This window comes from Bombina bombina, chromosome 6 (assembly GCF_027579735.1).
Source record: "Bombina bombina isolate aBomBom1 chromosome 6, aBomBom1.pri, whole genome shotgun sequence".
In the NCBI taxonomy this organism is placed as follows: Eukaryota; Metazoa; Chordata; class Amphibia; order Anura; family Bombinatoridae; genus Bombina; species Bombina bombina.
Window position 1 is genome coordinate 893,894,356 of NC_069504.1, and position 27,694 is coordinate 893,922,049.

Here is a 27,694-nt window from a genome sequence, read left to right on the forward strand (position 1 = left end):
ATTCGTTATATTGTAGCTATATTAGGGTTTATTTTACAGGTAAGTATTTAGCTTTAAATAGGATTAATTTATTTAATAAGAAATAATTTATTTCGTTAGATTTAAATTATATTTAACTTAGGGGGGTGTTAGGGTTAGGGTTATTATTATTATTGGTTATTTGTAGAGCGCCAACAGATTCCGCAGCGCTATAAACAAAGGGGGAGTACAACAAAACAATTATAGGGTAGAGGGCCCTGCCAAGAGTTGCACTGTTGTAGTCAGCTCTTAAGAAGGTGATCTACAAACAGCTGGACTTTTAGGCTTACATGCTAAGAGGGTTCAGGGGTTAGACTTAGCTTTAGGGGTTAATACATTTATTAGAGTAGCGGCAAGGTCTGGTCGGCAGATTAGGGGTTAATACTTGAAGTTAGGTGGCAGCAATGTTAGGGAGGGCAGATTAGGGGTTAATACTATTAATTATAGGGTTTGCGAGGCGGGAGTGAGGCGGTTTAGGGGTTAATACATTTATTATAGTGGCGGCGAGGTCCGGTCGGCAGATTATTTTATTTATTTATAAAATATTTTACCAGGAAGGATACATTGAGATTTCTCTCGTTTTCAAGTATGTCCTTGAAATTAGGGGTTAATAAGTGTAGGTAAGGTAGCGGCAACGTTGGGGGGCAGATTAGGGGTTAATAAATATAATGTAGGTGTCGGCGATGTTAGGGGCAGCAGATTAGGGGTTCATAGGGATAATGTAGGTGGCGGCGGTGTCCGGTTGGCAGATTAGGGGCTAAAAATATTTATTAGAGTGGCGGCGATGTGGGGGGACCTCGGTTTAGGGGTACATAGGTAGTTTATGGGTGTTAGTGTACTTTAGAGCACAGTAGTTAAGAGCTTTATAAACCGGCGTTAGCCCATAAAGCTCTTAACTCCTGACTTTTTTCTGCGGCTGGTGTCTTGTCGGTAGAGGCTCTACCGCTCACTTCAGCCAAGACTCTAAATACCGGCGTTAGGAAGATCCCATTGAAAAGATAGGATATGCAATTGGCGTAAGGGGATCTGCGGTATGGAAAAGTCACGGCTGGAAAGTGAGCGTTAGACCCTTTCCTGACTGACTCTAAATACCAGCGGGCGGTAAAAAGCAGCGTTAGGAGCCCTTAACGCTGGTTTTGATGGCTAACGCAGAACTCTAAATCTAGGCGTAAGAGTTTTTGCTTCATCACAAATAAATATTCCTTGATACACAAACGTATATCAAATTAAACAAAATAATTTCATGAGGTGGTAATTGGCAATCTGAAGTGGAAAACAACAAATGCAGCTCACATAACTGCAGAGCATGTTCTATTATTGATACAAGCAGGGCCGGTGTCCTATTAAAAATAGATTTTATACCGTAAAAGATGATGAGATCAGTTTCATTCTTGGAACCAGGCAGCACAATGTCTTTAGCCTGCCCACGACAAAAGAAGGTATTTTTTAAAAGTACTTTAACTAATGTAACTAAATGTTATGCTAATAATTATCATACCTGAGTGTAAAGTTTGTCACCCCCAGTATATTGTAAAAAATAACAGAATTTAGTTCTAGAATTAGTGAACACCTTAAAAGCATTAAATCATTTGACACTTTAAAGTGAATGTAAATTTTGATGCTAAAGTGCCCGGTTTTATAAAATTTGATTAAAAACAGGGGCACTTTAATTCATTAAAATTTACATTTCACTCCTGTTGAGAAAAAAACTTGCCTTTTAAACTTGACAGCTGCTCCAGCTTCCTCCAGTTGTTGCAAGTCATTTCTGATGTCAGAAATGATGGATAGGCCATCCTCCAATCACGGCTTCCCCCCTGGGGGAATCAGTGTCTGATTCAATGCCGTGATTGGAGGAAGCCGGATTCCTCATTTTAGACCCAGGAAGAGGCTTTGCGACGGGTGGAGGAAGCTGGAGCTGCTGTGAAGATTAAAAGGTAAGGTTTTTTTTTCACAACAGGAGTGAAATATAAATTTTGATTAATTAAAGTGCCCCTGATTTTAATCGAATTTTTAAAAACCGGGCACTTTAGCATCAAAATTGACATTCACTTTAATGGAGCTCATATGAATAATTTGCTGAACATCATTTTTAAAGTAATTAATGTGGCTAAACTGCCACCTAGAGGTGATAACAAATATACGCTAAAAATTGTTTAAATCTATAAATTATAAAGATGATCCCTCAAGGGTTTAATTTTAAGAGGATCATTAGTTATTGTCTAGATCAGAGGTATCGAGCTCATTGTATCCGGGGGCCACTGGCCAAGTGCTCTTCTCCCATGGGGGCCACTTGAGTAAGTGCTCTAGAACTGGATATGCTAGAGACTTGAAGTGACATTTAGCCAAGATGTAGTGCACAATAGACACACACAGTGTATATCTATCTTGTGAAGGCCAAGTGAAGCGATCATTCTAGAACTGAATAAAAAGCAGTGCATTATGGGAGCCTACAATGGACAATGCTTGTCTTTATATTTATCTTGTGAGTGCCTATATAGATCAACAACACCTCCTTAGAACCATAAAAAATGGGATAGGGCCAAGTAAATAATTTACCAAATAAACAAGGGAGGGCCACATATTGCCCCAGGGCCTGTACTTTGAGACCACTGGTCTAGATAATTAGGTATGTGTTTAAATTGATTTATTTGATCTTGAATACAATGTATTGTATAGTATATTTATTATGATTATAGTATGATTACAATGTATTTACACTTAAAGGGACGTTGAAGGGAAATTAAACTCAAAATGTTCTTTCAGAATTTAGTTAGAGCGTTTAATTTTTTTTTAAAAACTTCCCAATTTACTTCTATTAGCAAATTTGCTTCATTCCCTTGTAATTCTTTGTTGAAAGATCAGCAATGCACTCCTGGGATCTAGATGAACATATTGGGTGAGCCAGTCACAAAAGCCAATATATGTGCAACCACCAATCAGCAGCTAGATCCCAGTAGTGCATTGCTGCTTCTGAGCCTACCTAGGTATGCTTTTAAAAAAAGGACACCAAGAGAATGAAGCAAATTAGATAATAGAATCATGAAAGTTTAATTTTGAAGTAGCTGTGCCTTTAATATCATGCTTGTGTATTTATTTTTAATGCACCTATTCTCCAGGAGATGAAGTGTGTTTACACATCTACTTATATTTATGCTTTTAGAGCTTAAACATCAATGAAATACACTAAAACATATAATCAACTCAAAAATAACAACAGTGTATACAAAGGCTATGTGAATATATTAGTGACAATATTTGTGGTTAAGAAAGTAATGTAAAAGTCCCAAGTGCTTGATTGGAGCTTTATACCTACAAGTGCAATCTCTAAGAGTTTAGATATAGTTTTAAGTGTGAGTATATTCCCTTGCTATTGTCGCTATTGTGTCTTCTTTCTCTCCCACATGACCATCTGAATCTAACTCCAATCAAGTACTTTTATATTACTTTCTTAACCACCAATATTGTCACTAATATATTCACATATCCTTTGCATACATTATTGTTATTTTTGAACATGTAAGAATTATCTTCTGGTTTATTGCCCTCCCTTTAAAGGCACAATATACTCAAAAATACTTCTGTTCTATCTAAAAGAAAATATTTCAAAATGTATTAGAGAGTGTTGTTCCCACTCTGAATGCACCAACTTTTCCCTGTGAGAGTTTTCCTTATCAGCCAGTGAACATTAGAGTCCTGAGACTCAGTTATACACAATCATGTACTTGCTGTTAGTAAACAGCTCTTTTAAATGTATTTTTGCAAGAATGTTATCAATATGCAACAGTACTAGATGGCAGCACTGTTTCCTGCCATGTAGTGGTCAAAATACCTACCTAGGTATCTCTTCAACAAAGAATACTATGGGAACAAAGCAAATTTGATAATAGAAGTAAATTGGAAACTTTTTCAAAATGTTATGCTCTGTCAGAATCACAATGTTTGAGTTTCATATCCCTATAATCACAATAAATACCCCTTTTCTTAAAGAACAAATCTCTCTCTCCCTCTCATAAAGCATATGACCCTCACTCATTCATTCTCATTACAGACACATTCCTTCCTTTAACGCCACCGACCACCGTACGCCTCACCCGCAACTTGCAGAAACAGTTCAAGTCAAACCTTCAGATTTAAAGGCACTGACCCTATCATCCATCCCCTGAAATAATTTTTTGGAGATAGTAAAACTTTTTTCTTTAAACCAAATCCATTACTATACTCAAAAACTATTATCCCATATGGAGCCATCAGCTCCAGCCTCTTCGCGCACCTTCCATGATTGAGATGTGCACTGCTCTTCTCCGAGTTCGGGGGACACTGCTTAGCCTTAGACCATGACTGATTGAAGGACAGCTGCGGCTTGGCACCATCCCTGACCTATGAAACAAAATTAAATGCAATTACAAGAGGAGTTTACCTAGAGTAGTAAGATAACTCATTGTGAGCAGTAAAAATAAAACAGAATCCTATATACATATATACAGGGCTGGAAAATATAATTTTTTTCATACCTATAATCACATAGATATAATCTGCAAAAGTAAATGTTCATGATTCAGGTAACATTTTTAAAAACTATTATTATTATTATCAGGTATTTGTAGAGCGCCAATAGATTCCGCAGTGCTATAAACATAGGCGGTATACAAGGTAACATTTATAGGGGATCAAATGGGTAGCCCTGCCGAGAGTTGCACTGTTGTAGTCGGCTCTTATGGGGTGTTCTACAAACAGCTGGGCTCCTAGGTTTACATGCTAAGGGGTTCAAGGGGATAGCAATGGAGTTAGGAAGGGTTGGTGTAGGTTGTATGCATCCCTGAATAGTACAGTCTTTAGGGAGCGCTTGAAGCTTTCAAAACTAGGGGAAAGTCTTGTGGAGCGCAGCAGAAAGTTCCACAAGATGGGAGCCAGTCGGGAAAAGTCTTGTAAACGGGAATGTGAGAAGGTAAGTAGAGAGGAGGAGGGTAGGAGATTGTGAGCAGAGCAAAGGGGTCAGGAGGGAGAGTATCTGGAGACAAGGTCTGAGATGTAGGGGGGAGCAGTGCAGTTGAGGGCTTTGTATGTGAGAGTGAGAATTTTGTGTTTAAGCCTGGAGGCAAGAGGAAGCCAGTGAAGGGATTGGCAGAGAGGTGCGGCAGATGAAGAGTGACGTGTAAGGAAGATGAGCATGGCAGAGGCATTCATTATGGTTTGTAAAGAAGCTAGGCGGCAGCTAGGGAAAGATGCAGTAGTCGAGGCGGGAAAGGATGAGAGAGTGGATTAAAATCTTAGTTGTGTCAAGGACTGAATGTGAGGAGTAAAAGAAAGATCTGAGTCAAGTGTGACCCCAAGACATCAAGCATGTGGGGTAGGGGTAATGATGAAGTTATTGACAGTTATAGAGAAGTTGGGGGCGGAGATTTTTGAAAAAGGGGGGAAAATAAGGAGCTCAGTTTTGGAGAGATTTAGCTTAAGGTAGTGAGAGGACATCCAAGATGAGATATGAGAAAGACACTTAGTGACACGGGTTTGCAAGGAAGAAGATAGGTCTGGTGCAGAGAGGTAGATTTGGGTGTCATCGGCCTACAAATGGTATTGAAACCCGTGGGACTTTAATAAGGAACCTAATGAAGACGTGTAGATTGAAAAGAGAAGGGGACGGAGGACAGAGCCTTGCTGTACCCCAACAGAAAGTGGTAACGGGGCAGAGAATGCCCCAGAGAAGGCTACACTAAAGGTACGGTTAGACAGATAGGAAGGGAGTTTAGTGTAAGGAAATGGGATAGATGTACATATACGAGCTTTTCGAGAAGCTTCGAGGCGAGAGGGAATAGGCAAATAGGGCGGTAGTTGGATGGGGAGGTTGAATCGAGAGAAGGTTTTTCGAGGATAGGTGTGACCAGTGCGTGTGTAAGAGATGAGGGAAATATACCAGTGCTGAGGGAGAGGTTGTCGATGTGTATGAGTATAGGGGTAAGGGTAGAAGAGAGGGAGGGGAGTAGCTGTGAGGGGATGGGGTCGAGGGGACAGGTAGTGAGGTGAGAGGATAGTATAAGGGCAGAAACTTCATCTTCTGTAAAAGGGGCAAAAGAGATAAATGTATGGCTATGTGGGTTTTGGAAGATTGTGAGGTTTTGAGGGGGTTTGAGACCGGTAGCATGTTGTAGTCTATTTTGCTATTAAAGTAGCTGGCAAAATCTTGAGCTGAGAGAGAAGTTGAAATAGGAGGTGGGGGTGTGCGGAGAAGAGTATTGAATGTGGAGAACAGACATTTTGGGTATGGAGAAAGAGTAGAGATAAGAGTGAAGAGGTAATGTTGCTTATATAGATTAAGGGCTGAATAGTAAGAGTTCAAGATGAACTGGTAGTGAAAAAAAGGAAAGTCATCTGAACTCCGAGATTTTCTCCAGTGTCGCTCTGCAGTATGGGAACATCTGCGTAGGTACAGTGTCAGAGGAGTATGCCAGGGCTGAGCATGAGTGTATGATTTCCGAGCTATGGTAGGTGGGGCTAGATTTTCAAGGACAGATGTAAGGGTGGAATTATAATGGCAGATAGATTCATCAGGGCAGGAAAAGGAGGGGATGGAAGAGAGGAGAGGTTCGAGAGAGCTAGCAAGCTGTTTCTGATCTAGTGACTTGATACTTCTGTGAAGTTTGGTGTGAGGGGTAGAAGGAGGGAGAGTTGTAGGGAGAGATGTGATGTTGCAAGTGAGGACATGATGGTCAGAAAGAGGAAAAGGGGAGTTTGTGAAGTTTGAGAGTGGGAGAGTCAGTCTATTGAGACAGGCCGAAAGAGGAAGTAAGTTGCAGAAGTTGTTTTGCAGAGGAGGCAGTGGGGTTGTCAATAGGGATGTTGAAGTTACCAAGAAGGGCAGGGGTGTCTGAGGAAAGGAAATAGGGTAGCCAGGCAGCAAATTAATCTAGAAATAAAGTTTATATGCCGGGGGGGTGGTGGTATATGACTGCAAAGCGTATAGAGAGGGGAGAGAATAAGTTAATTGTGTGTGTTTCGAATGAAGAAAATGTGAGGGAAGAGAAGGGCTGTATTTGTTGAAAGGTGCAACAAGAGGAAAGTAAAATACCAACACCCAGTGGCTTACCTGTATTTAGGTTTTTTGCTGCCCTAGGCGGGTCCCACCACTCTAACAAAAAGGAAGCTACAGATCTCTTTTGCAGAGTGTGCAGGGGTTGTGCAGGGAGATCGTGCACTGAATGTAAACCTGCTAGCAGCCCTGCACTCTGTTTTCTTCTATTCTAGTACTATGCAAAGTGAGTGGGGCCAAGTGCCGCCCCCCAAAATCTGCCACACTAGGCACTGGCCTTCTTGGCCTATGCATTAATATGCCCCTGCCAACACCACCTCCTTGTCTAATATCAGACCTAGGAGTGTGGCTGAAGAGAAGACCCCCATGTGACAGTGCAGCGGCAGAAGCTGTGTCTGAAGGAGAGAGCCAGGTTTCTGTGAGAGCCAGAAGATTGAGAGAGTGGGAGATAAATAGGTCATGGATAGAAGTGAGCTTGTTGCAAACAGAGCGAGAGTTCCAGAGTGCACAATTTAAGGGGTGGTGGCTTTAGATGCGAGAGGAATGAGATTAAGGTTACCAGACTTATTTTTGAAGTTTATTGAAAGGCACACATGGGTGTGCAAGGCTAGGACATTGTGGGGGACCAGGATTAGGAGAGATGTCACCAGCAACTAGTATGAGCAAGAGGGAGAGTGACATGAGATGAGATGCAGATTTGCAGTAATGAGAATGTTTTTGGGATCAGGTGCAAGGGGGAGAGAGAGTCTTTAGGAATCTGAATCCATGAATATAAAAGTAAGGTGAGGTTAAGAGAGATGGGCTAATGATTTACTTTTACCCTTCCTCTTAATATCCTCTGCTGAAATAGAAGTATTTTCCAATAGAGTATACCGATTTGATCCAAAATGGTTTTTGGTTTTCTGACCAAATTGGTATTAGTATAAATAATACTGAGAATGGCCAAGTGACCACTGCTGTTACTTTGATCACTTTACTAAGGGCTAGATTACAAGTGGAGCACTAAATTATTGCACTCCCGCAAATGGGAGTGCAATTATTAACCAGCCATTACAAGTACATTAAAATTAACCAGAGATCGGATCTCTGGTTAATTTTATAAATCTGTCCCAAATGCCCACACAATACTGTCTAGTGTAGTTTATTAAAAAATAAAGATGGCAGCATATTTATTTGTTAATAAATTTACTGCACTAGGCAGTATTTTGGGGTAAATTTTGATGGGAGTGGGGTTTTAGAAAAAAAAGGCACTATAAAGTGCCTTTATATTGCAGTCAATGGGAACTGTGTGTTCCCAGTAAATGTATATATAGACAGTATATGCTTATATACATATATATATTTATACTTGCTGCCATCACTGCGCAACTTACCCCCTTCGCTGGTGCAGTGTTTCTGATGCCGTCTCTGACAGCATCAGAATGAGGCTCCCATAGGAGCCTATGGAAGTGCGCTCTTGTGAGCGCAATGATTCCTAGCAATGCGAATCCGAGCTTGCGTTCACATTGCAGCTATCTTTTAATACCAGTTCACATGTTGAAAGCAATATATAGCACTCCACTTGTAATCTAGCACTAAATTGTCATCATGGGTAGCCAAGTGTGAAATAGAAGCCCATACAAGCTTTTGGGGTTATAATATAGATTAGACACCCAATTGTTCAGTATAGAAATAAAAGCACTTTTTTTCTTGCAAGGTGTTTACTGCTACCACAGTGATCACCTGCCTATACAGACAAAATTCTTATCTTTTTTTGAGAGAGGGATTTGTCTAATAGAAAATAAACTTTATTAGGGGTCTCTACACATACCAGATTTTTTTTATTGCACATATAATGACCCATTCCCAAGCAAATCCCCATGTGTTTTTTCTACTTTATTTTTAAATGATCTGTTGTGTGGTACTGCTCCAATAGCACCAGTATTTGAAAGAGCAGACAATTATCTTTCAAATGGGGGGGGGGGGGGTTGTATCTTCTATGGGAGCTGAGATTGAGGGGATTGATCTGAGCTTCTGGGTTCTGCCCCTTTTGCCCATGAAGCCTGGGAGTACCAATCTGTAGGCCACCAATGATTCCTGACCTGTAGTGAGAGCTAGCTGCTGATTGGGCACCTGTTCAGCTAGCTCCCAGGTGTGCATTGTTCTTCAACAAGGGATACCAATAGAATGGAGCAAAATTGATAACATAAGTAATCCATCCTGAACAAGGATTAACCATATGAATGTGACATGTATACAATCTTTTTTAGCTTATATAACATAGGAATCTCAAAAGGAATCCAATTGGTCCAAATGTCAAAATATCATGGTGAAGAACTAGTATCAACCACTGAAAAAAAATGATAAAATAAAAATTATACCCATTCCATCTTGAAGAAAATCTAGAATTTACAGAACTAATAATGAAATCAAACGAAGAGTTTTCCATTTACACCATTTCCCAAACCTGCCCCAAAACTAGAATGATACGGACCATGAAACAGAAGGTTGGTAAAGCAAGGAGCAAGAAGCCAATAAGATGAAAGCTCAATCCTATTGGCTGATTGCAACAGCCAATAGGATTCCCCCCCCTTAATTCCTATTGGCTGATAGACTTCTATCAGCCAATCGGAATGTAAGGGATGCCATCTTGGATGACGTCATTTAAAGGGAAACTTCATTCTTCAGTGAACATCGTAAGAAGAGGATGCTCCGCGCCAGATGTCTTGAAGATGGACCCGCTCCGCGCTGGATGAAGATAGAAGATGCCGTCTGGATGAAAACTTCTGCCAGCTTCGATGAGGACTTCTGCCGCCTGGATGAGGATGGATGTCCGGTCTTCAAAAACTGTAAGTGGATCGTCTGGGGTTAGTGTTAGGTTTTTAAAGGGTTTATTGGGTGGGTTTTATTTTTAGCTTAGGGTTTGGGCAATTTAAAAGAGCTAAATGCCCTTTTAAGGCCAATGCCCATCCAAATGCCCTTTTCAGGGCAATGGGGAGCTTAGGTTTATTTAGGTTTGGTTGTGTGGGTGGTGGGTTTTACTGTTGGGGGGTTGTTTGTATTTTTTTTTACAGGTAAAAGAGCTGATTTCTTTGGGGCAATGCCCCGCAAAAGGCCCTTTTAAGGGCCATTGGCAGTTTAGTGTAGGCTAGGGTTTTTTTTTATTTTTGGGGGGGCTTTTTTATTTTGATAGGGCTATTAGATTAGGAGTAATTCGTTTTTATTTTTGATAATTTCTTTTTTTATTTTATGTAATTTAGTGTTTATTTTTTTGTAATTTAGATAATTGTATTTTGTTAATTTAATTTATTTAATTTTATTGTAGTGTTAGGTGTTAGTGTAACTCAGGTTAGGTTTTATTTTACAGGTAAATTTGTATTTATTTTAACTAGGTAGCTAGTAAATAGTTAATAACTATTTATTAACTAGTCTACCTAGTTAAATTAAATACAAACTTACCTGTGAAATAAAAATAACACCTAAGCTAAATACAATGTAACTTATTAGTTATATTGTAGCTGGCTTAAAGGGACAGTCTACACCAGAATGGTGGCTTAAAGGGACAGTCTACACCAGAATTTTTTTTGTTTTAAAAGATAGATTACCTTTATTACCCATTCCCCAGTTTTGCATAACCAACACAGTTATATTAATATAATTTTAACCTCTGTGATTATCTTGTATCTAAGCCTCTGCAAACTGCCCCTTTATTTCAGTTCTTTTGACAAACTTGCAGTTTAGCCAATCAGTGCCTGCTACTAGATAACTTCACGTGCACGAGCACAGTGTTATCTATATGAAATACATGAACTAACACCCTCTAGTGGTGAAAAACTGTTAAAATGCATTCTGAAAAGAGGTGGCCTTCAAGGTCTAAGAAATTAGCACATGAACCTCCTAGGTTAAGCTTTCAACTAAGAATACCAAAAGAACAAAGCAAAATTGGTGATAAAAGTAAATTGGAAAATTGTTTAAAATTACATGCTCTATTTGAATCATGAAAGTTTATTTTGGCCTAGACTGTCCCTTTAAAGATTTATTTTACAGGTAAGTATTTATTTTTAATATGAATTATTTAGGTGATAATAGTAAGTTTTATTTAGATTTATTTTAATTATATTTAAGTTAGGGGGTGTTAGGGTTACGTTAGGGTTATGTTTAGGGGTTAATAGGTTTATTATAGCGGCGGTGTGGGCGGACGGCAGATTAGGGGTTATTAATATTTAAATAGTGTTTGCGATGCGGGAGGTCGGCGGTTTAGGGGTTAATAATTTTATTATAGTGGCGACGATGTCGGGGAGCAGCAGAATAGGGGTTAATACATTTTTTAAGTGGCGGCGATGTCCGGAGCGGGTTAATAAATTTAATATAGTGTTTGCGATGCGGGAGGGCCTCGGTTTAGGGGTTAATATGTAGTTTATGGGTGTTTAGTGTACTTTGTACCAGTTTAGTTATGATTTTTATGTTACAGCTTTGTAACGTAAAACTCATAACTACTGACTTTAGATGACGATACGAATCTTATCGGTATAAGGTATATCGCTCACTTTTTGGCCTCACAGCAAAACTCGTAATACTGGTGCTATGGAAATCCCATTGAAAAAGGACTTTTCTTAAAGTGCGGTACTGACGTTGTGTAACGGCCAAAAAAGTGTGCGGTACAGCTATTCTGACAAAACTTGTAATAGCAGCGGTAGGGAAAAAGCAGCGTTATGGGCCATAACGATGCTTTTTCACTCATAACGCAAAACTCGTAATCTAGCTGTCTGTTAATTTTAGAAATATGTGGGTAAGTTATTTTTATGAAAATAAACCTTTTAAAATAAAATTTTCAGAAGATCTTTATTACCAGAATCATCAATATTTATGAAAACTACATTACTCATTTTTGTACACAAATTGCAAGTTTTTTACAATGCTTGTGCAGAAAGCTACTATTAAAAAATGTAAAGACAATTGGATCACAATGATAGCAGCACAGCAGATGGATGATTGGCCAGGGATGTCTTGAAAGGTTCATATCCCTTTCTAAACGAGAATGAAAGACAAAATATCAGTCCTGCTACTGTCCTTAGTAGCTTCCAGGCTCTGTGCACATAAAGCCTCCATGAAAGAGCTTCAAATGTAGGAAAAAGAAAACAATGAAACAACAATCTCAGATTTTTTATTTTACTTAATACACTTAATAAATCTACCCCTGAGGGGCATATTTATCAATGTGCGAGCGGACATGATACGAAGTAGAGTATCCTGTCTGCCGCACATCGATAAATGCCGATAGCATACGCTGTCGGCATTTATCATTGCACCAGCAGTTCTTGTGAACTGCTGGTGCAATGCCGCCCCCTACAGATTAGCGGTCAATCAGCCGCTAGCAGGGGGGGGGGCGTCAATAAACCCGATCGTATTTGATCGAGTTGATTTCTGTCCACGGCCTCAGAGCAAGCGGACAGGTTATGGAGCAGCTCTCTGGAAACGAGGGGCATCAAGCTCCATACAGAGCTTTTTTGACCCTTTAGGGAGTGCATGACAAGCACAATTTGTATTTATTTTCTATTTATTTATTACCAAAATAAATAAAGTAGCTAAATAAAAGATGTCTAGCTAATAAAGTAGAGGATGGCTGTGGAATTCCCTTAGGGGCTGAAGCCAGATGTTTATAGTATAGCTCACACATGCTTATAAATGGCTGATATATAAATAGAACCTATGGAAATATTCAGCTAACCCACTCTTTTTATTAAATTTGGACAAAATAAGCATATGGTTGATAATATGATTGTTAAGCAAAAACATACTTAAATATGATGAATTTAGGACTACACACGCCATGGCCACTTTGTAATAAATTAAAATATAATTATTTAAAGAGTAAAAGCAAAGCTATGTATCAAGAACTATGGCTTGTAAATTGTAAAATAAAGGGGTTAGGGAGAAAAGAGGGGATTTATGACATTTAAGCCAAGTGTAGAAATTATACACTGTGATTATCAAAAATAGGAAAAAGGTTTAAAACTACACTTTTATTAACATTTATGCAAAATAGACGTTATCAAAGGAAAGATGCTGCCATAGGTATAGAGCAGTGCTTTCCAAACTGTGTGTCGGGACACACTAGTGTGTCGGCAGCAGTGTGTAGGTGTGTCCCTGCTTCAGCACAAATTTTTGTAATTTTTTTTTTTTTCTGACTTTCCGCCTGCCTGCTACGTGACACGTGATTGATACCTAGGGGGTCACAGATCATCTTAACCTATTGGCGCAGCTCAGTGGGAACTAAAACTATTCCCATTGGTAGCACATTGGCTCCTGACTGCATGTGCAGTCTCCTTAATCGGCTTGTGACTGCACATGTAGTCAGTGAGTGGGACAGCAGTGTGTTTGTAGTGCAGGTAGTTGTCAATCGGACTCACCGAGCTCTGACGGCAGCAGCTTAAATGCTGAGCTGAAGTCAGTGGCGTTTTTTTTGCAGCTAGCTCCCAGTAGTGCATTGCTGCTCCTGCTCTTGATATATGGATAGGAAGTAGAAGCTTAAAAATGCTTAATGATGAAATGCGAGTGTCTTTATCCAATATTCCACCAAATATTCAGAAATTGTGTTCATCCCATCAACCTCATACATCCCATTAAAATAGTAAGTAGCTATTGGTGATATTAAACTTTTTTTAATTCTTGCACTTACATACTGTTACTTGTAAATACATTTCGTTATTATATAATTTATGTATGTGTCCGTATCTCTTAAAACAAGTTAGTTTAACCTCCTGTTTGCTAGTGTGTCGCCAACATGAAAAGTTTGGAAAGCTCTGGTATAGAGTAATGGGTAATGTCACTTCCAAAACCCCTTATCAAAGAATCCCCTGATTGGTCAACATCTGCCTATAGGTAATAACACAAATTAAAAAGGTTACTAGAGTTTGACTAATTAGAAAATGGGAATTGTTACTTCCGTATTCTAAATTCAGCAGCTATACTGTATAGCAAATTGCTGATTGCTAGCTAAAATCCCTAAGTTGTAAACTGCATTTTCAAACAACATACATCCAAAGCATTCATATTTCTCATAATATGACAAATAGGTTGTAGCTCAAATAGTCAATTTTATGCAAAGCTAATACAATCTTCAAATTGTCAATATATATGAAACTGTGCTTAAAAAACTGTATTTATGTTGTAGTCATAATAAGGACTGTACTACCATATTCTCATGGGTAAACATTCTATAACGTTCGCGTTCAAGTGACGGAAACGCGCCAAATAACCGCAATTTGATACTATTTAATACTTTAAGTGCTTCTACTGTTTTTTGATAAAATTGTTGGGTCTAATTAAGGAACGGTTATAGAATGTTTACCCATGTGAATATGGTAGTACAGTCCTTATTATGACTACAACATTAATACAGTTTTTTTAAGCACAGTTTCATATATATTGACAATTTGAAGATTGTATTAGCTTTGCATAAAATTGACTATTTGAGCTACAACCTATTTGTCATATTATGAGAAATATGAATGCTTTGGATGTATGTTGTTTGAAAACATAATTTATGCTTACCTGATAAATTCCTTTCTTCTGTAGTGTGATCAGTCCACGGGTCATCATTACTTCTGGGATATTACTCCTCCCCAACAGGAAGTGCAAGAGGATTCACCCAGCAGAGCTGCATATAGCTCCTCCCCTCTACGTCACTCCCAGTCATTCGACCAAGGACCAACGAGAAAGGAGAAGCCAAGGGTGTACTGGAGTAGAATTTAAAAAATATTTACCTGCCTTAAAAAAACAGGGCGGGCCGTGGACTGATCACACTACAGAAGAAAGGAATTTATCAGGTAAGCATAAATTATGTTTTCTTCTGTTAAGTGTGATCAGTCCACGGGTCATCATTACTTCTGGGATACCAATACCAAAGCAAAAGTACACGGATGACGGGAGGGATAGGCAGGCTCTTTATACAGAAGGAACCACTGCCTGAAGAACCTTTCTCCCAAAAATAGCCTCCGAGGAAGCAAAAGTGTCAAATTTGTAAAATTTGGAAAAAGTATGAAGCGAAGACCAAGTTGCAGCCTTGCAAATCTGTTCAACAGAGGCCTCATTCTTGAAGGCCCAAGTGGAAGCCACAGCTCTAGTAGAATGAGCTGTAATTCTTTCAGGAGGCTGCTGTCCAGCAGTCTCATAAGCTAAACGTATTATGCTACGAAGCCAAAAGGAAAGAGAGGTAGCAGAAGCCTTTTGACCTCTCCTCTGACCAGAGTAAACGACAAACAGAGAAGACGTTTGTCGAAATTCCTTAGTTGCCTGTAAGTAAAATTTTAGGGCACGAACTACGTCCAGATTGTGCAGTAGACGTTCCTTCTTCGAAGAAGGATTTGGACACAAAGAAGGAACAACAATCTCTTGATTGATATTCCTGTTAGTGACTACCTTAGGTAAGAACCCAGGTTTAGTACGCAGAACTACCTTATCCGAATGAAAAATCAAATAAGGAGAATCACAATGTAAGGCTGATAACTCAGAGACTCTTCGAGCCGAGGAAATAGCCATTAAAAATAGAACTTTCCAAGATAACAACTTTATATCAATGGAATGAAGGGGTTCAAACGGAACGCCCTGTAAAACGTTAAGAACAAGGTTTAAGCTCCATGGCGGAGCAACAGTTTTAAACACAGGCTTAATCCTGGCCAAAGCCTGACAAAAAGCCTGAACGTCTGGAACTTCTGACAGACGTTTGTGTAACAGAATGGACAGAGCTGAGATCTGTCCCTTTAATGAACTAGCAGATAAACCCTTTTCTAAACCTTCTTGTAGAAAAGACAATATCCTAGGAATCCTAACCTTACTCCAAAAGTAACCTTTGGATTCACACCAATATAGGTATTTACGCCATATCTTATGGTAAATCCGTCTGGTAACAGGCTTCCTAGCCTGTATTAAGGTATCAATAACTGACTCAGAAAACCCACGTCTTGATAAAATCAAGCGTTCAATTTCCAAGCAGTCAGCTTCAGAGAAGTTAGATTTTGATGTTTGAAAGGACCCTGTATCAGGAGATCCTGTTTCAGAGGTAGAGACCAAGGTGGACAGGATGACATGTCCACCAGGTCTGCATACCAAGTCCTGCGTGGCCATGCAGGTGCTATTAGAATCACTGATGCTCTCTCCTGTTTGATTCTGGCAATCAATCGAGGAAGCATCGGGAAGGGTGGAAACACGTAAGCCATCCTGAAGTCCCAAGGTGCTGTCAGGGCATCTATCAGGACTGCTCCTGGATCCCTGGATCTGGACCCGTAACGAGGAAGCTTGGCGTTCTGTCGAGACGCCATGAGATCTATCTCTGGTTTGCCCCAACGTCGAAGTATTTGGGCAAAGACCTCCGGATGAAGCTCCCACTCCCCCGGATGAAAAGTCTGACGACTTAAGAAATCCGCCTCCCAGTTCTCCACTCCCGGAATGTGGATTGCTGACAGGTGGCAAGAGTGAGACTCTGCCCAGCGAATTATCTTTGATACTTCCATCATTGCTAGGGAGCTTCTTGTCCCTCCCTGATGGTTGATGTAAGCTACCGTTGTGATGTTGTCCGACTGAAACCTGATGAACCCCCGAGTTGTCAACTGGGGCCAAGCCAGGAGGGCATTGAGAACTGCTCTCAATTCCAGAATGTTTATTGGCAGGAGACTCTCCTCCTGACTCCATTGTCCCTGAGCTTTCAGAGAATTCCAGACGGCACCCCAACCTAGAAGGCTGGCGTCTGTTGTTACAATTGTCCAGTCTGGTCTGCTGAATGGCATCCCCCTGGACAGATGTGGCCGAGAAAGCCACCATAGAAGAGAATTTCTGGTCTCTTGATCCAGATTCAGAGAAGGGGACAAATCTGAGTAATCCCCATTCCACTGACTTAGCATGCACAGTTGCAGTGGTCTGAGGTGTAAGCGAGCAAAGGGAACTATGTCCATTGCCGCTACCATTAAGCCGATTACCTCCATGCATTGAGCCACTGACGGGTGTTGAATGGAATGAAGGGTGCGGCAAGCACTTTGAAGTCTTGTTAACCTGTCCTCTGTCAGGTAAATCTTCATTTCTACAGAATCTATAAGAGTCCCCAGGAAGGGAACTCTTGTGAGTGGAACGAGTGAACTTTTCTTTTCGTTCACCTTCCATCCATGTGACCTTAGAAAAGCCAGTACTAACTCTGTATGAGACTTGGCAGTTTGAAAGCTTGAAGCTTGTATCAGAATGTCGTCTAGGTACGGAGCTACCGAGATTCCCCGCGGTCTTAGTACCGCCAGAAGAGCACCCAGAACCTTTGTGAAGATTCTTGGAGCTGTAGCCAATCCGAATGGAAGAGCTACAAACTGGTAATGCCTGTCTAGGAAGGCAAACCTTAGATACCGGTAATGATCTTTGTGAATCGGTATGTGAAGGTAAGCATCCTTTAAATCCACTGTGGTCATGTACTGACCCTTTTGGATCATGGGTAAAATTGTCCGAATAGTCTCCATTTTGAACGATGGAACTCTTAGGAATTTGTTTAGGATCTTTAAATCCAGGATTGGTCTGAAAGTTCCCTCTTTTTTGGGAACCACAAACAGATTTGAGTAAAACCCTTGTCCCTGTTCCGACCGTGGAACTGGATGGATTACTCCCATTAACAAAAGTTCTTGTACGCAGCGTAGAAACGCCTCTTTCTTTGTTTGGTTTGTTGACAACCTTGACAGATGAAATCTCTCTCTTGGAGGAGAGAATTTGAAGTCCAGAAGGTATCCCTGAGATATTATCTCTAGCGCCCAGGGGTCCTGGACATCTCTTGCCCAAGCCTGGGCGAAGAGAGAAAGTCTGCCCCCCACTAGATCCGATCCCGGATCGGGGGCCCTCAATTCATGCTGTTTTAGGGGCAGCAGCAGGTTTCCTGGTCTGCTTGCCCTTGTTCCAAGACTGGTTAGGTCTCCAGCTTTGTCTGTAGCGAGCAACAGATCCTTCTTGTTTTGGAGCAGTGGAAGTTGATGCTGCTCCTGCTTTGAAATTCCGAAAGGAATGAAAATTAGACTGTCTAGCCTTAGGTTTGGCTCTGTCTTGAGGCAGGGCGTGGCCCTTACCTCCTGTAATGTCAGCGATAATTTCTTTCAAACCGGGTCCAAATAAGGTCTGCCCTTTGAAAGGTATATTAAGTAATTTGGACTTAGAAGTTACATCAGCTGACCAGGATTTTAGCCACAGTGCTCTGCGCGCCTGAATGGCGAATCCGGAATTCTTAGCCGTAAGTTTAGTTAAATGTACTACGGCTTCCGAAATGAATGAATTTAGCTAGCTTAAGGATTCTAAGCCTGTCCGTAATGTCGTCCAGAGTAGCTGAACTAAGGTTGTCTTCCAGAGACTCAATCCAGAATGCCGCTGCAGCCGTGACCGGCGCAATGCATGCAAGGGGTTGCAATATAAAACCTTGTTGAACAAACATTTTCTTAAGGTAACCCTCTAACTTTTTATCCATTGGATCTGAAAAGGCACAGCTATCCTCCACCGGGATAGTGGTACGCTTAGCTAAAGTAGAAACTGCTCCCTCCACCTTAGGGACCGTTTGCCATAAGTCCCGTGTGGTGGTGTCTATTGGAAACATCTTTCTAAATATCGGAGGGGGTGAGAACGGCACACCGGGTCTATCCCACTCCTTAGTAATAATTTCAGTTAGTCTCTTAGGTATAGGAAAAACGTCAGTACTTGTTGGTACAGCAAAATATTTATCCAACCTACACATTTTCTCTGGTATTGCAACTGTGTTACAATCATTCAGAGCCGCTAACACCTCCCCTAGTAATACACGGAGGTTTTCCAGCTTAAATTTAAAATTTGAAATATCTGAATCCAATCTGTTTGGATCAGAACCGTCAGCCGCAGAATGAAGCTCTCCGTCCTCATGTTCTGCAAGTTGTGACGCAGTATCTGACATGGCCCTAGCATTATCAGCGCACTCTGTTCTCACCCCAGAGTGATCACGCTTGCCTCTTAGCTCTGGTAATTTAGCCAAAACCTCAGTCATAACAGTAGCCATATCTTGTAATGTTATTTGTAATGGCCGCCCAGATGTACTGGGCGCCACAATATCGCGCACCTCCCGAGCGGGAGATGCAGGTACTGTCACGTGAGGCGAGTTAGTCGGCATAACTCTCCCCTCGTTGTTTGGTGAAATTTGTTCAATTTGTACAGATTGACTTTTATTTAAAGTAGCATCAATACAGTTAGTACATAAATTTCTATTGGGCTCCACTTTGGCGTTAGCACAAATAGTACAGGTCTCATCCTCTGAATCAGACATGTTTAACACACTAGCAACTAAACTTGCAACTTGGAAATATTATTCAAGTAAAATACAATGAAAAACGTACTGTGCCTAAGAAGCACAGAAAGATATATGACAGTTGAAATCAATAAACTGAAAAGGTTACAGCATCAAACTTTGTAAAAACAAAACACAATTTTAGCAAAGGCTTGTTCCCATTAGCAAAGAATAACTAACCCTGATGGCATAAAAAAGTTAAAGAATAAACGTTTTTTTATCACAGTCAACTACAATCTCACAGCTCTGTTGTGAAAATTACTTCCCTCAAACAAGCTTTGAAGACCCCTGAGTTCTGTAAGATGAACCGGAACATGCAGGAAAAAACAATGAGCTTCTGACTGAAATTTTTGATGCGTAGCAAAAGCGCCAAAAAAAGGCCCCTCCCCCTCACACACAACGGTGAGAGAGATCAGTAAACTGTCAGAATTAGATCAAGCAACTGCCAAGTGGAAAAATAGTGCCCAAACATTTTATTCACCCAGTACCTCAGAAAATGAAAACGATTTTACATTCCAGCAAAAACGTTTAACATAAATTAAGAGTTATTAAAAAGCCTGTTGCTTGCAAATAGGCTAAAGTCTTATATACACAGTGTAATTCCAGTGAAGTACCATTCCCCAGAATACTCAAATGTAAAATATACATACATGATATTATATTGGTATGGCAGGATTTTCTCATCAATTCCATTGTCAGAAAATAAAAGCTGCTACATACCTCTTTGCAGATTAATCTGCCCGCTGTCCCCTGATCTGAAGTTTACCTCTCCTCAGATGGCCGAGAAAACAGCAATATGATCTTAACTACTCCGGCTAAAATCATAGAAAAAACTCTGGTAGATTCTTCTTCAAACTCTACCAGAGAAGGAATAACACACTCCGGTGCTATTAAAAATAACAAACTTTTGATTGAAGAAATAAAACTAAATAAAATCACCATAGTCCTCTCACACATCCTATCTAGTTGTTGGGTGCAAGAGAATGACTGGGAGTGACGTAGAGGGGAGGAGCTATATGCAGCTCTGCTGGGTGAATCCTCTTGCACTTCCTGTTGGGGAGGAGTAATATCCCAGAAGTAATGATGACCCGTGGACTGATCACACTTAACAGAAGAAAATGCAGTTTACAACTTAGGGATTTTAGCTAGCAATCGGCTGACTTTGTTAAATCAAAGCAGTACGCAGGTAGGAGGACGCCCTCGAGCGCATAGCTTGTTCTTCATTGTATATGAATATATATGCAAGTGTGGTTGTGATCCCCTAACACCCTGCTATTAGCTCTATCCCCAGTTTATATTACACGCTTACTGGGTTCACTAGCCCTCTTATATTTTTACTTTAGGTTGCTATACAGTATGGCTGCTGAATTTAGAATACTGGAAGTGACAATTCCCATTTTCTAATTAGTCAAACTCTAGTAACCTTTTTAAATTTGTGTTATTACCTATAGGCAGATGTTGACCAATCAGGGGATTCTTTGATAAGGGGTTTTGGAAGTGACATTACACATTACTCTATACCTATGGCAGCATCTTTCCTTTGATAACGTCTATTTTGCATAAATGTTAATAAACGTGTAGTTTTAAACCTTTTTCCAATTTTTGTAAATTGTAAAGCCAGTATTAAAGGGACATGCTTGTATTACTTTTAGTAATACCCTTTTATGGACGTAAATAGAGATTTCAGTTAAGATTGGTATTGGAAAGAAGTCTTTTTTGGGGGGGTCAGAATTCCAAAAAAACAAAATACATGGATTTAATATTGTATACCTATGGATTTCAGGGGGTTCTCTCTTGATCTTGGCACTGGATTCCATAACTTCTTTAGCAACTCGACCACTGAGGAGACACAGAATTTTGAAGAAGATTGTCAACTAAGTGTTGAGTAAGGGAAATAGTCAAAAGGAGGAGAAAAATCAACGAAAATAGATGGTTTTACATAGAATAATGCAGTAAATCAGAGATATAGTAAACTCAAGCTAAAAGAGAAAAAAATACATAAGTGTTTTTTTAACATTTACTACAAACCTGTATCTGAAGCGACTGCCTTTGAAGAACAAGTTGCTGCTGGAGACTGTGCGGACCTGGTTGGAGTTCTCAAGCCTAAAACCAGAGAACAAAACGTAATGTGCCAAAGGAGGCTGGGCAAACCAAAAGAATGCTGGTATAAGGGAAAGGTTCCATTGAAAGGTTGAAAAAAACATTTATGAGATAGGAGAATGTATGGCCAAATTAAATGGATCTGTGGATGATGGTGGACCTACTTTGTTATGCATAGGGGAGCAGTATATGAAGACGGTATATAATGACTGTATTTACTTGTAGAAGGATTGATTCTCCACCCCACACTTCCATAAGTGTTTGCAGGCTTCAGGAGTTGGTGCCAGGAATGTGAGTACTAAGCGTTTATCCTGTAGAGATTAAGTGTCAGACTCCAAAACAGTAACAGAAGCAGTCAAGTCAGTGTATACTCTTTATGTCTGGGTGTGTCCACTGTAGGTAGTCAGTGTATGTAAATATTACATTTAAAAACAATACAGTATACACAACCGCACACAAGCACAACATACTTATTTCTCAACACACCTGAAAGTGCAAATATTGTAGCATAAGTAGTGGAGTGGTGGTCTGTTTTGATGTAGGGGGAATTCTGCGTAAAACAGTCATATTTAAAAATACTTGAATGTTTGAATGGCATCTGTAGGTATGTGCAACAACCAGGAAAACCAGGGTCGTTTTATAGCTATTTATGAGTGTAGGTTATCAACAACATAATTCATTAAAATTAAATATTTTAAAATGTTGTGATAAGCTCTCTAGCTTGAATATAATGTACCTTGTGGACATAGTGCTTCTGCTGTAGCATTGCTAGCAAAGATAACCAGTCTCATAATGTTTATACCCTACCCCCACTAAACAAAGGCAAAAAAATTGTACCACATTTTTAGGTTTTCAGAACAATAATAAATGGTCAATAGCAAACATTTAAGAAAAACTTAATAAAACTGTTTTCTTTTCTTTTACAAAATAGATATATTTTCTTTAGACAACCAGTATTTGTTTTGAGGTATATGTTGCTTTCAATATCTCCCATTAGTAGACTGGAAGAGTGTTGGGCTAGTCTTCCAGTCACGTCTGTGATGTGTCTCAAAGCAAGTAAAAGTTGCAATATTCAAAAGAGGATTGGCAGCACTATGGATAAAAATTACAGCCAAAGGAGCAACTGTTACCAGCTTCAATAGCCAGCCCTTCTATGACACACTCAGATGACTTGCTTGTATGTGAACCTTACCACATCATAGCCAACACACTGATTTTTGTTTCTATTACAGAGTCCAAATAAGTTCCCACAGCACCATGAAAATTTCATAAACTTTTTATTGGAAAATGAGGGTCCAACTGACAGGCAATGTTTCAGGTTTATTTCCCCTTAATCATACATCTTCATGGTGCTGTGGGAACTTAAAGGGACATGAAACCCAAAATGTTTCTTTCATGATTCAGATAGAGAATACAATTTTAAACAACTTTCCAATTTACTTCTATTATTTAATTTGCTTCCTTCCCTCCTTTGCTGAAAGGTTTATCTAGGCAAACTCATGAGCAGCAGAGATCCTAGGTCCTAGTTGTTGATTGGTGGCTGCATATATATATACCGATTGTGATTGGCTCACCCATAAGTTAATTTAGAAACCATTAGTGCATTGATGCTCCTTCAACAAATGATACCACGAGAATGAAACAGATTAGATAATAGAAGTAAATTACAAAGTTGTTTAAAATTGTATTCTCTATCTGAATCATGAAAGAAAAAAAATTGGGTTTCATGTCCCTTTAAGAGTTGGTAAGGTGCTGTGTATATATACTTTTATATTGTTGTTTTTAACCTATTGTCTCTCTCAACCCTAGTTACTAGATAAATATTATATAAAAATATTTGTAGCACAGTCACATCTTTTCACATCATTGCTCCTTTAAGAGGTAGTGTATGGTTAAAAAGCTGAGACTCGGGAGCTCCGTTTTGAATATCTAACTACTTTCATAAAACTAACTTTGCTCTCCTTATATTTAATAACCCTTCAGACCTCACTAAATCTAGAAGACTTATACATGAAGATATCTGAGTAACATGGCGATTTTGCACTGCAAATAGCGGATTAACTACCCGATATAGGCTGACCGGCTGATGCTATGGAATACAGTGATACCGCATTCAGGCATTATGCTCCGCAGCAGGTCTGAGGAGACATCAGCTGGATTTCAAATTTGAAGCTACAGAATGCAGTTCCTGTGCAATCTTCCTGCTTAACATAGGTCACCTCTCTAGAGTATACGAAGGGTACTTCCAGCAAAATATCGTCAATATTTCCTCTAGGCTGGAGTTAAGATGGCGCCTGCCACGTGGGGAGAGAAACTTATAGCATTAATTGATGCCCATTTCCTCAGTCTGGATCGGATGCTCGTGGCAGCCTTTGAGAGTGTTACCTGTTCTCCTGACCTATCTAGCAAAACACACAGCACAACCTGTGAAAGTGGCTTTGCGATGCCTCTGACACACATTACCAGCTCTGCAGACTCCGACCAGTTGGAATGTCAGAAAGAGGTGAGAGTACATATTGAACCTCAGCCTACACAGGGAGATGATAAGCTGACCCTCACTAAAATGGGTGAGATTCAACTCACTATACCGTCAACACGGGAAGTTTGGGAGACAGAATTCCTTCCCTCTAGTGCCGATAAAATTATGAGTGACTCTATGATCTTGACAACAGCCAGAGGTGTTAGGAATCTCAAATTCTTACTTAAAATCAAGCCAAGCACCGCCAGTAATGACGAGATGCCCTTTGGCCTACCTTCACAGTCAGTCCTGCCTCTTAAGCTTGCTATGGTGAGTGAGGGTGTTTCTGGCGAGCTGACAACTACCTTACAGATATGTGGTGAAGACAGACACTTATTATACCATGGTTTGTCACGTCTACACAGAGTAGCACGGAGGACATTGCCCCGAAAATTATGGGACCCTGGTAGTTCCTATATCATATGCAAGAGCAGTGACCTGATCTTGTTTACTATGGATGGTTATGGAGCGTGTTGAAAGAACAGGGACTAGGATAGTGGTGTATAATGACATACCGCTAGCCACTGGTGCTGCACAAGGAAGCTACAGGGAGATTGGTCTTAGAGACATTTCTGTGTGTTTATATTTGTATATAGAGATGAGTCTCCCTAATTCACTAATGGTGGCTGCCAAAGTTTGCATATAGTTAGACTCTTCTTCGTATCTTAGCTCACACTAATCCCTACTGCATTGGCCATTTTTACGATGTTCATGTTGCTCCTGTATTTTTCCTTGTCAATGCTACAGCAGTACGTGTATTGTACTTCTGTCAGTTCACACTATCATTGTTTATATCATATTTCTACTTATTTGCGATGTGTTTGATACTTTAATGTTTTAGACTCAGCATACAGGTTCCTCACTTACACATTACAGGCTATATATTTAGCTATCAGGTGGGGATTAGTTAATAGATGTCCCCTTAAGACACCTTGGTTATTACTTTTATATCACAGTACTGCTAAACAGATATTACGCTGTTCACAGATATCCCTAAATGTTCTGTTTATGTGTTTAGACACTTCACGTTCATATACAATCTATGTACTCTATTATTTTGCTGACACTTACTAAGCTCACATTATGGTATATATTATCGAGGAGAGGTATTTTGAAAAGATGTCTTAATGCTTCATAATGTTACCTAACTTCTTATATTTAAGCATTAGTTAAAGGGTGCTTTTACTCTAGTGGAAGTACCTAGGTGCCAAAAAAAAAAAAATAATAATAATTTACAGCTTTTTCTGTTATTGAGACGTGTCGGCTTAGGTGGTAGTCTGTAAATACCAAACTTCAGGAGATTACCCTTCTACTTTGTATCGGTAACTCTTTATTAATATAGCTACTGGATGACTGCACTCTTGCGATAGAAGTTTCCCTCTTTCAACTTATAGACATTATCTCTCCTGGCCCTCTAGATGGCAGTATTGATACATATTAACACTCATTCATGCTTTAGACGTTTTCTTCTCATGAGCTCAAGTGTCTTTTCACGGATCTCAGAAATATCTGGCAGTCTGTACTACCTCCATTTAAAATTGAACATATTAGACAAGCAGATCTCCTGGAAACTGGACATGAGAACATATCATAATCATGGTGAGAATAGTTAATAAATTAGTTAAACACTTGCTCATTTTATCTCCCACAGACTTCAACAAACTTGGAGATTCTTTTGTAAATATATGTCAGTATGATTATATCTCACACTTAAACTTTAGAGGTCTTTTTTTCACTTCTACTACTGCTTTATGGAGAACCTATAAACCCCATGTTAGATTACTTCATATTTCTTGTCTAACATTGTTTGGGGGATACCAATAGTATCACATATATATTTGCCTATCATAGATTATATTTAAGTCAGCTCAGTTATTGGGTTTTTGTACAAGATTCATGCAATAGCTGAATAACACTTTGCAGCATTATGGTACAAATAGGTTAATCACAGTTTAATTTAGAGTTTTGCTTCATGGGTTGGTCACTTATCTTTCCCCTGGGTTTCTCTCCTTGTCTGCCCAACTCCATGTGTTCCCATACTTTTAGCCATTCAAAGCTATACTATCATAGTTGCCTGCTGGTGAGAGAGAGAGACACTACCTTAATATGCCCATTCACTCTATATATCCAGCTACAGATGTAGGAGGTATGATTGTGTATTCCAAGCAGTTTGGCATTAGGTGTTTCTTAGAGGTTCTCGCTCTTAGTTGAATATTAAATCAGACAGAGCTCACTACTATATTATATTGTTATCCCTTAGGACATAGACGTATATGTTTCCATCTGGTTCTTAGGTTGCTGAGTGTAGGGCCCACGCTCAGCTAATAAGACTTACTTTGTTGCATAATGGTATGTTTATGACTAAGCAGTACTAGGGCAGACCATGTTATATCATGTTGTCATGGAAACTGGTGCACCAATACAATGGAGTTACAATGATTTCTTCTTTACACTTCTACCTCCCAACACGCATTAACAACAAATAGAGCACACTTTTCTATCTGCAAAGATGTGAGGTTCACGTGGTCAATGGGCAGTGCTTCCTTTAATATTGCATTTGTCCTCCTCAGGTACCGTCTGTTACCGCATTGATCCATACTAACCCATACCACAAGATCCTAAACTAATCAAAGTAGCCTTCTTATAGTTAAGTATGTCTCTTCAATTACCACCTCCTCCCCCCCCCCTCCACATAATAAACCTCCTAATTTAGGAGGGCTCACTATGCGGTTCTTCTCACCTATACCGCACCCTAACTTTATACATACATCTTACAGCATAACATAAGATTGATCATATTTTCCCTCTGTAGATTAGCAGGATTATCTAAAATTTTTCTTTTACATTATCACCAGTTTTTATTGCAGCTTTTGAATCTACCGCAATGTATGTATATCTTTTACCATACTACTTATGCACTTGAAAATAATTTCTCCTCTATAGTATTTAAAACCCTGCAGGGTCCATGAGTGGCCCATTTGTTGTTGGAGGAAATCACATTTGTTATAAAAAAAAGAGGTTCTACCTTAAAAAAAAAAAAAAAAAAAAAAAGCTGAGACTCTTTATGTCTGACTAGTAATTAATGGTCCCCCACATCTGCAATGCTACATTGTACCAGCACAACTAGTTCAGACTGCCAACCATGGTAGAAGTGAAATAAACTGAGGCTTGGCAACCCTTTTTAGATAACATACCTCTAATCACTTCCTCTACCCCAACACAATTAACACCTTACCACATGGAATCCCTGATTACTATTAACCTCAACTCCCGGTCCCCCCCACCCCCATATTAAATCTAATAGCAAGGTGATCTCTCAAAAACAAAAATTAGCCATAACTATGTAGGAGCTCCACTAGAATTAACCTGACCCCCCCCCCCAATGCTATTAACCCCAGTCCCCCACTGTTCCCTACTGATACCAATCCTGCTTGACTATTTAATTAATCATGATTCATTCATCGTGATTCAGATACAATGACATTATTATCCAAACAAGGGTACAAAAGTACAATATTACATTTTTCAAATTAAGATTTTACATAAAAAACATAAAAAATAAGGAAGAAACATTTTCTAAGAGCAGATAAATAAGGGAAGGTGGGGTGACTATAACAAAATTCATATATCGGGTCTGATGAAGGGGAGCATTCCCCGAAACGTTACTGAATAAACTACTTGTTTTTTACTTAAGTCCAGAGAGTGCTGTTTCCTGTTTTGCTATATATAT

The 27,694-nt window shown here is 39.6% G+C and overlaps 1 protein-coding gene across 2 annotated transcripts in view; it reads right to left on the reverse strand.

Annotated features, from left to right (window-relative positions):
• The window catches only part of FRMD5 (FERM domain containing 5), a 291,969-nt gene that overhangs the window by 31,433 nt on the left and 232,842 nt on the right, over positions 1-27,694 (reverse strand). For both annotated transcript variants that reach the window (XM_053718464.1, XM_053718463.1), the window contains 4 exons: positions 21,666-21,757; positions 21,375-21,449; positions 21,117-21,185; positions 4,289-4,395 (listed from right to left, as the gene is read on the reverse strand). In XM_053718464.1, the coding sequence (XP_053574439.1) occupies positions 4,289-4,395; positions 21,117-21,185; positions 21,375-21,449; positions 21,666-21,757 (343 nt within the window). The remainder of the gene's footprint in view (positions 1-4,288; positions 4,396-21,116; positions 21,186-21,374; positions 21,450-21,665; positions 21,758-27,694) is intronic.